The sequence below is a fragment of the Phyllopteryx taeniolatus genome, chromosome 9, assembly GCF_024500385.1.
Source record: "Phyllopteryx taeniolatus isolate TA_2022b chromosome 9, UOR_Ptae_1.2, whole genome shotgun sequence".
NCBI classification, from domain to species: domain Eukaryota; kingdom Metazoa; phylum Chordata; class Actinopteri; order Syngnathiformes; family Syngnathidae; genus Phyllopteryx; species Phyllopteryx taeniolatus.
In genome coordinates this window covers 23,360,636-23,374,761 of record NC_084510.1, presented here as the reverse complement: position 1 = coordinate 23,374,761, position 14,126 = coordinate 23,360,636, and the positions used below count along the sequence as shown (strand labels likewise).

The following is a 14,126-nucleotide window of genomic DNA, read 5'->3' as shown; positions in this document are numbered from 1 at the left end:
AAACTGTGAAAGCTTTGGATGCAATGACGATTAAATAGTGAAAAAAAATGGCTGATGGTGGCCAGTGAAGTCATACCAAAATCGCCTACCTTTTGAACCTTTGGGGCAAACAGTCAGTTCTGGCCAAACTAAAACGGTAGTAATGAAAATTAACGACAGTATAGTGTAATTCTACAAAAGACTCACCGCTTCAACGAGGCTGGTGGCGCTTCCTCGCTTCTGGTGGTACTGGCTGTGGTACTCGGGCGGCACCTGCAGGTGAATGGGCGAGTACGTCCTCTGCGTGAACTCGGGGTCGTCAGAGTACCAGGAGCTCTTGCGCACCGATACGTGGCTGCTGGCGGTGCTATCCCTGTGTGGGTGGTCTACACGGATGAGAGGGGTGTAGTAGGGTGACTGGTCTTTACTGGCTGGGGTGGCAGGAGGGGTGGCCCAGGAGCGGGTGGAGCGTGTCGGGGAGAGACGGTGGGCTCTGCTGGAGTCCAGGCCTGCTACGGCCATGACCTGACAAGTGAGGAGATCCATTGTCAATCGTTACTGCACTGCACTGTGCAGTTTTCGCGAGGCCCATCATCTGTAAGCCAATGGAATGTTGTAATAATGAGTTTGAAATTAGATTCAGCTGTTTTGGGATCATAGTTTGTGGTATATTTACAGTTTGAACCTTTTCACGCTTATTTAAAAAAAACAAAACAAAACAAAAGTTTCTCCGCTATACGCAGCTGGACTCGGTCCCTACCCTCTGCGAATAGCGGGGGATTACTGTACACGTACATTTTGGAACTTAATCACTGCTCTGTATTAAATATCAAATGCAAAATGCATATTAGAAAGAAGGATAAACATCACTGACTGCAGAATCTGGTGCGGCACAGCTCAGCCCTGCCCTTAATGCAGAATTTGCACTGGAACGTGACTTTTTTTTAAATTTTATTTTATTTTTTTTAGTTACCTGGTGCTGCATAAGGTGCAGTGGTAGTGCAGTACGCTGATGTGGAAGCTCATCTTGGCTACCCTGCCTGCGCAGACACTCAAAGTTGAAAGACGGCCTCCTGTGACCTGTGCAACACGTGTGGACCAGTGAGTGACCGCATGCAAGCAGTGCATGCAGCAGTTCAAATATTGCAAATATTCAGTTCAAAACTGTGCTTTGTGAAATCGCTTTAAGTGGAATAAAGATGGTAGCAAATATTTAGCGATTTAAAACTCAGGACAGCTTAGTGACATTCGAACGCAGGACATGATGCACATTTACAATCTAATGGCTGTTAACACTGTCAGAAAGGTATACTGGATATTTCTTAATATGTTTAGGTTAGGTTTCCTTATTTTGCTAAATACAGTGGTGCCTTGACATACAAGTTTAATTTGTTCCGTGACCATGCGTGTAACTCAAAACATTCTTTTCTCAAATCATTGTCCACCACTGAAACGAATGGAAATGCCATTAATCCATTCAGGCCTCCCTCCAAAATAGTAAAACAAGAAAAACAATGTATTATTTGTTTTTGATAAGGGAAATAACACTCTATAATATTGCACTTGATAGATTTTAACATATAGTAATAGCATATTTTAAAAAGAATGTAAAGAATTAAACAGTTTGTGAGTCATTTTTAATTTATTGCAGCTCCTTCTGGTGTGTGTGACATAATCCATCCATCCATCCATCCATCCATCCATTTTCTGAGCCGCTTCTCCTCACTATCATCGGGCAGGAGGCGGGGTACACCCTGAACCGGTTGCCAGCCAATCGCAGGGCACATACAAACAAACAACCATTCGCACTCACATTCACACCTACGGGCAATTTAGAGTCTCCAATTCACGCATGTTTTTGGGATGTGGGAGGAAACCGGAGTGCCCGGAGAAAACCCACGCAAACTCGAGAACATGCAAACTCCACACAGGCGGGGCCGGGGATTTTGAACCCCGGTCCTCAGAACTGTGAGGCAGACGCTCTAACCAGTCGCGCCACCGTTCCGCCTGACATAATACAGTCATGCAGAAACAAAAAACGAAGAAGAGCTTCACAACTACTGTGACTTAGTAAGCTGCAGTAATATTTGTCGTTTTCCGCAGAGGATAAATAATAAATGCCTGTGAGTATTGCTACATTGTCTCTCTACATGTGTTGCTGCAGCGCGAACACCACAACATAGATATTATTTTAAAAGTCATTGTTTTAAATACATGTGATGGTTTTAAATAGACACAACCTGTCATTTTCTTGGTTTTATCTTTAGCTTGACAGTAAAATTCAACTGGGAATGGCATTAAACAGCCTCTCATAAACCGCAACCTCTCATTGAGACATTTCTAGCATCGGCATACTGCATTTGAAAACAATTCATGATGCAGGTCAATACCAGGCAAACCTTCAGGTGTGGCAGGGAGCAAACGTCTTTTTGGTGACCTCCGTGAGTCGCGGTAGAGGGGCTGCTCATCGTCGTCATAGTAACTGTCAGGATGATGGTAACCTTTGGGAGTCTCATACTCTGTATCACTGTTCTGGTACCTTGCAGCATAATATACATTAAAAAAAAAAAAAACATTTATCTTCTAAACAGCACTCAATGTAGCACAATTGACCCTTTATTTTCTTTGTACAGGGAGAATTTCCTGATACAGCTCTTGTATTAGGTCTGCATTGTTGTTAGCCTACCTGTCGCCTGAGAGCATACTGTCATCTTCATAAAACTCCTCTCCGCTGAAATACTCCCCAGACAAACGATCTTCATCCAGCTCTTCCTCTCTGCGGATGGTGGGGTGGCGTCTATCTCCGCCGTTGGACCTGAAGTGAGATCAGGATGCACAGGTAAGAGCGAGGCAGGTGTACTGGACTTGTGTCATGCACTGCCATGCAGATGTAAGCCTACAGGAGGTTGCATCCTTTCTAAACACCATCACAGCAACTCCGACAGACACAAAGCAGTAAATTGGGATCTTGAAGTCGTCTTGCTGACAGAAATGAAGACAACTGATGAGCTTCAATAAGAAGCAGTGGCCACATCATCTAACACTCCTGGGTGTTAAAATAAGCCATATGCAGAAGAAAAAGAGCTTTGGTCCGCAATATGCTGGCCACTTGTAAACATGATCTAACTTTTACCGCATATTAGTAGCACGAGTGTGTTTTACAAGCTTTGTACACTAACCAGACGAATGACTGACCAGCACATCACACTTAAGCCATGTTTAGCGGGGATGCAGCCTTTCACCCATCCAAACCAAGTGAACAATTAAAGAAATAACGGGGAAATAAGCCCCTTCTTTGCTGTTACTGCTGGTGCCAAACCTGGAAAAACAACATACCTAACATAGGTCTCATAGTAGCGCCTTCTGTCCAAGACGGCAGAGGGGTGGCCGAGTGAAAGCATTTTTAGTTAGGAAGGAGAAAAGGGGAGAGAACACAGAAAGAAAAGGCAGGAAAAGAGTGATATATTTAATACTGTATATCATACAGCTGTCTACTGTATATCATACAGTATATGGAACACATACAACATTCTAATATATATGCATGAGGAAGAAAGAGCATGATGGTGGACATACATGCCAGTGTGCTTGACAATCCCATGCGTTTTTATTATTATTATTTTTTTTTAATTCCCATGATAAGAAAGTATTTGGGAAAAAAAAATCGCAGGAATGAAATTGTCCCACACACTTAATGGGTGCCAGGGGCCATCTCGAAGAGGCTGACTAAACAGAGCACTGGTGGTAACACGTGAAATGAAGTGTCAGTGCCACAACATGTTTGTGATCTACTGGGGAATGAATAAAGGTTTGTGAAAATGGGGGAGGATGGATTCTGCCTGGAAGCCTGAGGATAAATGGAGTAATCTGGCTTTTTGCAGCAGAATTCACTCTATCTCAGGTGCACAGTGGAGCAAAATGAAGGTAAACATTTTTTTTACTTTTAATATTATCCGAGCTAAACATAACATTTCCACTAACATATCGCTGACATCCTTAATCCTTAATAAGCAGGGTAAATAGTAAAACTAGCATTCACTGATAAAATAACAATAAATAACTGCATTAAGGCCCGTTACCAAAAACAACTCCATCGTAACCGTCAACTGAAGTTACGACAGTTAATTACTCTTTATCCTCAAATAACGAGCTCTGCTTTAACAGATGTGGAGCCTGAACTCGTCGTTGGAATGAATAAAGTCTTCTCCCCAAATAGGCACCTCCTCTCAGGGGAGAAAAAAACGATGATAAAGTCTGAGGTTTTGGTTACAAAAATAAGAGTTGAAAATAATCACACCACTTAATAAAAAAAAACAACAAACAAAATACTATTAAGGCTGCCACTAAGGTCCTGTTCAGGGAGCTATGCCAAAGAGAAATGATAAAAGTTCCACCTCTAACTGCACCGCATTATGGACTGGAGCCAATAATAAAAACACACACAAATAAAAGCTACAAATGTGAGGCAGTTGCATGCTACGGTGTTCAGTTGAATTCATAAATGGAAGCTGCTGGCCCCTACTTGATCAACTACTGTTCGTTACTCCATCAGTTGGAATAAGCAACTTTCTGGAGAAGTAAGTACGGTAACAAATTATTCACATTGTTTCAACAGATTATGGTCCTAAACAACTACCCAAATTAAAGGTCCTGTATTTTGGCTATTTAGACCACCATAGAGTGAGTCTCTAACATGGACTTAGTATAAAAGTGTCAATTTGATTTAAAAAAAACCATATAATTCGTCATACGAGTGTCCAGAAAAGGCCCCTCTGACAGCTACTTCTGTTTGACCCAGGTTTGTATCCGCTTTGTCCATATTTGGCTAAGGCCGCCCCCTTTCCTCTGATTGGTTGCCTCTGTGTGGAAGACCCACTTGTAAGACCACACGTGTTTATGTTGAAAGCGCTGGCTCGGGAGCAGAAAGGGAACGCGGATATCTTCGCTAGTGCCGTAGATAAGCTTGAGAAATTCAAATGAGCTGATTTCAGCCCTCTCGGCGGGAAAAACGTCTAAAACTCAGGAGTACGCCGACGATTTGAATTGCTATTTTACACGTTTACCGAGCATAGAGACAATATTACATCTCAAATAGAAAAAGTTGGTTTGGCAAAATATGTCCCCTTCAAGACAATATTAACTTAGACATACAAATGAACTGATTAACTAGTAATATTTTTTTAAAGTGTGAATCAGTGCTTATTAGTTGTAATTAAACAGGGGAGTGATGCACATTTTCAAATGACCATCCGGTGATAGGAAGAAGACAACACAACAAGTGCATATACATGTCAAATACAAGTAGTTCGAGATATTCAGCTTTTGGCTGAAATTTCAGGATAAACCTCAAATACATGACAACCTTTACAGGGGCACTTAATTTGGCCGTCTCCAAACTTTTGAATGAAAATGTCCAACTGTTCCGTGTTTTCAGTTTTTCAGTGCTTTTTGCTCTAACTGAACATCCAAATTCAGATTAGGTGTTTTTCTGTGGCAGAGGATTGTTCAAATACCAAATTCTAATTGAACCATGAAATGTATTGGTCGAGTCATGGATCCAACACCAAATTGAGCAAAAAGAGAAGGTCAAATTAAGTTGAACTATAAAGGTTATATTGCATTACAGGTTCATCTGGAAAATTCCCCTGAAAACCGAATGTCCCTAACTTTGTGGAAGTAGTGTAATCTTAATAGTTCTAAACCGTTTCTGCAGTAGAACGAAGGGTACATGTGTTGGTACCTTTGAGCTTGTGGGGCGCGAGGCTTTTCATAGTCATAGTAGGAGCCGCGGTGACCCGGGTAGCCATTAGTAGGGGCGTGGTCATAGTAGCGATGGTGCCCCCCGTTGGGCAGACTGGACTTGTTGGCATTGTTGAGGTTGATGTTGGTGGATTTGGGAGACTTGCCGTAGGAGTTGTTGTGGTGGCGGTGGTGGTGGTGATGGTGGTGATGGTGACGGTGGTTGGCGTAGGACATGGCGTTGGCTCGAGAAAGCCGTCCCACCGGTTGCTCCATGTGAGCGTAGTGAGGGGGCGGCTGCACCTGCAGAGGCCGCTGCGTCGCGTTGGTCTGGTGGCCGTTGGATCGGCGATGACCTCCATTCATCAGATGGTTGCCAAAGAGTCCGCCATTACGCTGCCAACAAATATGCACAATGACACCTCCAACACTTTTATTGTTTACAGTACAGATAAATAAGTGTTTGATGTTAAGTCTGATTTTAGAATTGATATGAGCAAAATAGGAAGCTGACTTATGGGTGCATGACTTCTGTGGAGAATGAATTAATTTTGTCTTGAATTAGAAATGGGGGGGAAGAAAAACTCAAAAGACAGTCAAACAATAAATGGGTACAACTACTCCATTAACCTGGAGTGTGTGTGTGTTTTTATTTCTTTTCAATTGGTTTTACTATGAATTACCACGTAAGAGTATCATCGACCTATTACATAATACACGCTATATCGACAAAAGTGTGGCGACACTTGGCAATTACACTCTCAAGAAGTAAAATGCGAACGAAGGCGGTCAAGTTCTTATATGGTAGGAAGTGGCGACTCATGCTGGACGCCCAAGTGCGTCGCTGGGTGTTGTTGTTTTAGCCACGCCCCCCCCCCCCCCCAAAAAGAAATCAGGAAAATTGAAATAATGAAAATCAGTGTAACACTATATCTCCACAATTCAGTACTACATAGTTGTGTCTTTGCACATTTTCAGCAATTATTTTCAAACAGGTATGATGTATTTAAAAACAAATCTATGATTTCACTTTACAGTTTTCTTAATTGATTCATTAAATGCCTCTCAACCTTTGTCCATATAGTAAAAGTGATGTGTCATGTCACAAACATCATCCCTGTCAGGTAAAATCAAATCAGTTACCCTATATATTTCCTCGTCTTCCTCTGGTATAAAGTCTACTAGTTCATCATCTTGCAGGTCACATGATATCGCTCGGCGAATTTCGGGCCCAATATCATGGAGCGTGCGTAGGCCAGCCTGTAACCATGACAATAAAAGGGCTAAGCACTGCTGCGGAGGCCTTCGTCTCACAGCTCAAAAATAGGAAAATGAACATCTTACAGCCACAACCGCGCACACACACGCCTGCTAGAGTTTGCGACACCTGACATATGCGGTGCAGACACACATGCACAGACAGGTAGATGTGCTCGGCTGAATGTAACCTGCTCCAATTGATCATTAGCTAAGAATTCCGGGTATACTCTGTCGAACAGCGAAGCCCAATCTGTTAGTTACTTAGTTACACATCAACATGCCTTAATCAAGTTTTATCTGCCTGATGTTGACATATGGTGACAGGTGAGTGCAGCCATACACTTACCGTCCACTTCATTAGGTACACCTGCACAATATAACGAAAGCAATTTCGAAAAAATAAAAACATAAAAAATGCTCACTTTTGATTGGCAGTGCTACAAAACTACAACCACAATAATATACGTTGTTAAATGGAAACCTCTTTGAAAGTGTCAATAAAAATGTGAGCATTATTATCATTGTGCCAGTCACAATGATAGTGTAGTGCAGTGCTTCTCAAAATCTTTACAAGTACCTAAAGAGATACTTTTCTCTCTAAGTACCACCATTTTGACAACATTACAATACAGTAGCACAGTAGGCCCAGGTGTTCATCGAAAACCCGGCAGAGGTTTTATTCCTAAAAAAAGTCGATTCAATGTGATCATAAGCCAAATGTAACAAAATGTACCATTTAAATATTAAAACGGCACTAAATAATAATGATAACATCCTGATACCGATCTTGAATTTTCAGCTGATTGGTATTGGGTGAAAAAGGTAGGATTTTTTTTCTTTAATTATTAAAGAATACTGAGGCAAAAAGATATTACCAAATTGAACAGCGATAGCTTAACTTTATATTACATAATGTAATGTTTAATGTTTGTGCGGTGGAGTGGAAGAGAAAACCACGTACACAAATGATGGGATTCCACAAAAATGGTTGTCGTTTATTCAAGCTGCAACTTTTTAAGCCTGGCTGTACTGCACCTAAGAGCTGCTACGGCAGCAATTTGTAACGTCGATAAATTTGGCGTTTAAACTGAGATTTCTGTTGTTCATTTCCATCTAAACTAGTTGGGTCTATATTTCACACGACCCTTTAAAGGGTTTGTATTTGTTTTTATTAGTGACTGAATGTGGAACTAACTTTTAGAAATGGAGCTATGCGCTCAAGTTTAACTTCTACAATGTTGCATTATGTGAAATTGATCATTTAACCATTTTTTTTTGTTACTCCCAAAAAGCAAAATCTCTTATATTTTATTATTATTATTTTAGATTTTAGCTTGGTTATTTAAGAGAGGATATTTAAATGTTATTAGTTTACAATTTGTTTGTTTGTTTGTAATTTTGTGCCTCACCACACTGATATGCTATAAAAAAAGATTTGTTGACTTGGTTTGAACCACTGCTACACTAGAATTATAGCCAGATAAAAAGGTAACATGTTAATATACCTTTATTGTAAGAAACAAAACAAAAAAAACCTGACAATAAGACAATTTGGATTCGCTCTCTTTTTCTTCTGGATGTATTGCAGAGGTATCGGATCAGGATTTTGACTTGCAGATAATTCAAATCAAGTGACCCGGGTGCAAAAAAAAAAATGGGATCGGAGCATCCCTAAAACAACACTGAATTGAATCAGAATTATTGAGAGAGCGCTTGTATTGAATCCCATTAGATTTTGCAGGTGTGCCTGAAGTTGGGGCCCTAAGAGTGTATGTCGTGCATTTGTGTGGAACGGAAAGCAAGCTTTGGAGGTGAATTTCATGAGCTGATGGGTGAATTGTGTCGCACAGAAATCATGTGAGACGATGGCGCACGCTTAACATCAAAGTGTGACATTAAAAACAAACAGGGACACAAATTACGGCTCCACGGGACGTCAATAACAGAACATAATATCCATACTGTACAGTGAGATGAACTTCCTGCTGGATCACAAACCATAACATTAGCACACTTGATGATATTTGAATGAAATACACACAAAAACACATTACACATACAACATTACAGCGCTTCTATAAATGTTTTCACACGACCACGTGTACCGATCCGCTCACACACTGAGTGCCAACTGGACCTGGCAGAGACTCACCTGCAGTGCGATGGCTGTGCTGTTCTGGGAGGGATGTGCACCCACCAGGCCTTCCTCTTTACGTTTCTTGAATTTCCTAAAGTAGTCCTGTATCAGGAAGGTGGCATAGAACTTCCCCACGGTTACCTCATCATCTGAGTGAACAGACCACACAAATGCTTCCTGTGTCAGCAGGTCAGCACACACAAAACCACTTGCTGATGGGGGAGAGAGAAAGAGACTCTTCCCTGCTCTGAGACCAACTGAAATACATCTATACTGATGGTGTATGCATCTGAATCAACCTCAAATCACATTAAAAAAAGAAAAGAAAATGAACCATCTACACTGTTGTCGAGCTTGTCTTTGTGGATTTATGCATCAGTATTTTTCTGTCCTCTGATTGGTTGATCAGAGCAAGCTGAAGCGATGTGCTCATAATAGTACATTTAATAATAAGCATTTCAAGTGATTATAATGTCCATCCATCCATTTTCTGAGTCGCTTCTCCTCACTAGGGTCGTGGGCGTGCTGGAGGTCATCCCAACTATCATCGGGCAGGAGGCGGGGTACACCCTGAATTGGTTGCCAGCCAATCGCAGGGCACATACAAACAAACATCCATTCGCACTCACGTTCATACCTATGGGCAATTTAGAGTTGTCAATTAACCTACCACGCATGTTTTTGGGATGTGGGAAGAAACTGGAGTGCCCGGAGAAAACTCACGCAGGCACGGGGAGAACATGCAAACTCCACACAGGCGGAGCCGGGGATTGAACCCCGGTCCTCAGAACTGGGACTGCCACCGTGCCGCCTTTGTATCATTTTTTTGGATATAATATTTATGATAAACTGCACAAATGTACATGGCACAGTTGCATGCTGTTATATTGCGTTTTTGTAAACAGTGTTGATTTGGCTTCTATAAGTACGATGTGCTACTGGTAGGATTAAGAGTTTGATATCACTGAAACAAAATACAATTTAGATTTATATAACTCTCTAAAGTGATAGTCAAAACTAAGCAATTGAGAGTATTTCTGATACAGCTATTTTATTACATCTCATTTGTTCGTGAAATTAAATCCATTGTTTAATTATTTTTTTAAATTTGGGATTTACATGATCTTCCATAAAAAGGTTGCTAATCTTCACTGCTGATGTTTGATTTGATCAGTAATGCTCAAGACAATGTAAACACACATTAAACAACATGTTCCTATGTGTTTTAGTGGATACTGATGTGCAAGAGTGTGTGAAAATCATTTTGAAGCAAGGGTCTGGGTCACTTCGAGCAAACACACTGGGGACAGAGATCAGAGAGAGAGCGAGAGGCAACTCTAGTTCCATGCCACCACCCTAAAACAGAACTGCTTCAGAATATTCGGAAGTGCTTCAGAGATGTGGACACACACACAGATATCAGAGAGTGAGGAGAAACAGCGAGAGAAAAGAAGGAAGACACAAAAAAGTCCAAACGCCCGGTTGTCTACAGGGCCATGTAAGCCTGACATCAGCAGCCTTCGTCAGGATCAGAAACAGGAGAAAAAAAACACACGGACAGCAAACACACCGCAACCAGAAGGAGATGAGCAGCAACGCCATGATACATGAACAACATTGAATGTGAAAAGCAGCGTGTGTGTGTGTGTGTAGTTAGAAGAGTTTTGGACAGTTTTACTGCCAGAAGCATGTAAGGTGAGTGTGACTGACCACCAGCAGGCGGCACAACTTGATCCAGCAACTTCATACTGGTTCTCTTCCAAATTTTCTTGATGACAGCTCGAAGCTCCTCATTGGCCTGCTCAAGATTACCTGCAGCACAACGAGAACCCATTTCTTAAGACATGAGCTCACTAGTTGCTATTAAAAGTAAATCTATTCTTCAGTGTTTGGTCATCGTTGTTCATTAAGTGTTGATTTTCACCTTCCGTTTTTATCTTGAGGGCTGTTCGCACAAGTGCAAAAAGAGTAGCGTTAAACATGACCGTGCCATCACTGTTCAGAGGCATATTCATGGCCACCAGCCTCTGATGGGGGAGAGAAGACAAGAGCTTAAACATGCAGGCTAAGTATTCAAGTGCCTCAAAATTAAACCGTCACAACATTTGGTACACCTGCTAAAGTGTAATGTGAGCATAAAAAAAGCTGAACCAAAACTTCTGCCTTTACAAAGCTAATGATGTTCAGTTTTTATTGACAAAGCGCAAAATGTATTAATTTGACCAACCAATCAATACAGGGGTGTTCCCAATATTTCCCATGTTTGGTCAATTGGAGTCTCCAAATTGCCCATTGCGAATGCGAATCATTGTTTGTCTATAATTGTGCTGTGATTGGCTGGCACCCGGTCTAGGGTGTATGCCGCCTCTCACCAAAAGCCAGCTGGGATAGGCTCTAGCTCACTCACAATCCTAATTAGGACAAGGAGCAAAGAAAATGTATTGTTTAGCATTGTATTGTATTGGTATTAGTATTAGGTGCAGGTGTACCTAAAGTAGTGGCCCTTTTTGAAGTGAGATGATAAAAAGGAGACCTTGCAAGCCACTCGATGAGGACACAGTTTACCAAAGCCAAGAGGAGGCTGGATTCGTCGAAGAAGTGTTACCACGTCTAGATGTTTAATTCTTCCCCTGGATGAACAGAAAGGGAGATAAAAATCATGAATGCAAATTCCTGCAACAAACATTAAGACACTATTAGTAACTAAAGTCATACTTGGCCTCTGGGTCGTACTCCGACCAAATTCTCTTGAATTCATCTAGGTGGTGTGGGCCAAGAATGGACCAATCCCGTGTCAAATAGTCAAAGTTGTCCATGATGACGGCCACAAACAAATTGATGATCTGGAGAACCACAAGAAGATGTGCCATAAGATGCTGCCATTTGGATGTAGAAATATGACCCTTTTAATACAAAACTAGAAGAGTGAAGGAAAAATGCTCACATTATACCGAATTTGAAATCTGTTTGGTTAAAGAAACAGTTTCATTGCTAATATAGTGCGAGTTAAATAGCGGCCAGCAATATTGTTTCTTAAGGCTGATTGACATGACGGATGGGACAAAAAATAAATAAAATAAAATATAGTGTGTTGAGTCAACTAGATACCATCCAGAGGAATTTGGGCTTAACGATACTCAAAATAATATGTTGAGGTTAATTTGTATAGCATGTACCAAAAAGGCGCAGAGCATGTAGAAGGTGATGAAGTAAATTATTGCAAATCCACTGCCACATGTCATCTCCTCCCCGGGGTTGTAGTCTGACTCTGGGTCACAAAGCTTCCCTGGCATGCAGGCCAACATGATCTCTTGCCACGCCTCTCCAGTGGCACATCTGGGAAACCAATATCGACGACATACAATGAACATTTGGAAATCATTTTTAAGGTCAGAATGTCGGTAAAATCTTACAGACCTAAAGAGGAGAAGCACGGCCTGAGGGAAGGTCTGGAAGTTGTTGTTTCTGTTGATGTGCGTGCCATCCTCCATCGCAATTTTCCCAAAAACCTGAAAGAAATGTATTGGGTCCATTAGTGTAAGAAGAGACAAATATTGGTGGTATCATGTTTTGGGACCAACCTGCATCCCAATGACAGCATAGATGAAGAACAGCATAGCTATCAGAAGAGCGACGTATGGAAGGGCCTTGAAGAAATAAAAAGACAGTAAGAATAAGAGAAACAAAACAAAATAAAACAATAACATAGTACATCAATAACAACAATAATGATCCATTACACTTATATAGCGCTTTTCTAGACACTCAAAGATGTTTTACAATTGCACACAGTATTCATTCACTCCACAGTCACACCTACTGGTGGTAAGCTACTTGTGTAGCCACAGCTACCCTGGTACAGTCTGACAGAAGTGTGGCTGCCATTCTGCGCCTACGACCCCTCCAACCACCATCAAACATCCAATCATATTCCTTCATAGGCAATGTGGGTTGAGTGTCTTGCCCAGGTACACGATAGTAAATAAAACTACAACTGTTCATCCGTTCATTTTCTTTACCACTTCATTAGGGTCGCAAGTAAGCTGGAGTCGGCAATGTCGTAATTCACACAATTCACACCCATGTTCACGTCTATGGACAATTTGCAGTCTTTAATGAACCTAACATGCATGTTTGTGGAAAGTGAGAGAAACCCAGAGTATCCGGAGAGAACATGCAAACTCCAAAAAGAAAAGGCCTCAGCCAAGATTCAAACCCAGTCCCTCTTGACTGTGAGGCAGACGTGTGAAGCACAATTCGTCTAAAACTATATATAAAAATAATGAATCTAATAAAAACATATGATACAAGCATAACTGAAAAAAATTCAAACAATACATATCACATGGAGACCTCACCTGGAAAGATTTGATGAAGGTCCAAAGAAGAGTTCGGATGCCCTCCCCTCTGCTGAGCAGCTTGACGAGCCGCATGACCCGGAAGAGACGGAAGAAGGTGATGGAGATGCGGGCGCTGTCCTCCGTGTTCTGGGAAGAAAACGTCACAAAGTCAAATGGGACACGGGAATCCTGGCTGTGCCGGGTAGGATGAGAAGTTGCGAACTCAGGAGACCATACATATGGGCTGGAGAACCAGCAGCGCATGTTTAAATGTGAATTTGAAAGAGAGTTATATGCGTCCGCATTTCCATCCAGCAGTACAGTTTGGTATAAGTTCTTAGTTTAACATTAATTCATTTGGTGTGAAGTCAACCTGGCCATTTTCCATCTGAGGTAATATCTAAGCTGGGATAGCGGAGTGAGGTTTCACATTTGAACCTCCTTTCACCCGGTTGCATCGAAAGTAATGTTATTGTCCGACAAGCATTTTATATATTAGCCCAAACCCTGGTGCTGACATCGCTACATAAAAGACAAAGACGGATAAATATCCGATCTTCTGTTACGCCTCAATTGGTATTGTTCAATGTACTAATGTAAAAAAAAAAAATTGCCTCCTACATTTGTGGTAGCAAACAGTTGTGCTGTACAGTATTGCAGTTACAGGGTGG

The 14,126-nt window shown here is 41.4% G+C and overlaps 1 protein-coding gene across 19 annotated transcripts in view; it reads right to left on the bottom strand.

The window, feature by feature from the left end:
* The window catches only part of cacna1da (calcium channel, voltage-dependent, L type, alpha 1D subunit, a), a 71,111-nt gene that overhangs the window by 3,517 nt on the left and 53,468 nt on the right, over positions 1-14,126 (bottom strand). For 11 of the 19 annotated variants that reach the window (XM_061784641.1, XM_061784646.1, XM_061784652.1 and 8 more), the window contains 16 exons: positions 13,474-13,602; positions 12,697-12,762; positions 12,533-12,624; positions 12,292-12,451; positions 11,831-11,958; positions 11,649-11,745; positions 11,040-11,142; positions 10,826-10,927; positions 9,131-9,264; positions 6,862-6,978; positions 5,720-6,114; positions 3,316-3,342; positions 2,666-2,794; positions 2,370-2,518; positions 953-1,059; positions 187-504 (listed from right to left, as the gene is read on the bottom strand). In XM_061784641.1, coding sequence (XP_061640625.1) covers positions 187-504; positions 953-1,059; positions 2,370-2,518; positions 2,666-2,794; positions 3,316-3,342; positions 5,720-6,114; positions 6,862-6,978; positions 9,131-9,264; positions 10,826-10,927; positions 11,040-11,142; positions 11,649-11,745; positions 11,831-11,958; positions 12,292-12,451; positions 12,533-12,624; positions 12,697-12,762; positions 13,474-13,602 — 2,253 coding nt within the window. The remainder of the gene's footprint in view (positions 1-186; positions 505-952; positions 1,060-2,369; positions 2,519-2,665; positions 2,795-3,315; positions 3,343-5,719; positions 6,115-6,861; positions 6,979-9,130; positions 9,265-10,825; positions 10,928-11,039; positions 11,143-11,648; positions 11,746-11,830; positions 11,959-12,291; positions 12,452-12,532; positions 12,625-12,696; positions 12,763-13,473; positions 13,603-14,126) is intronic. The other 8 variants (XM_061784644.1, XM_061784649.1, XM_061784650.1 and 5 more) reach the window with 3 other exon arrangements.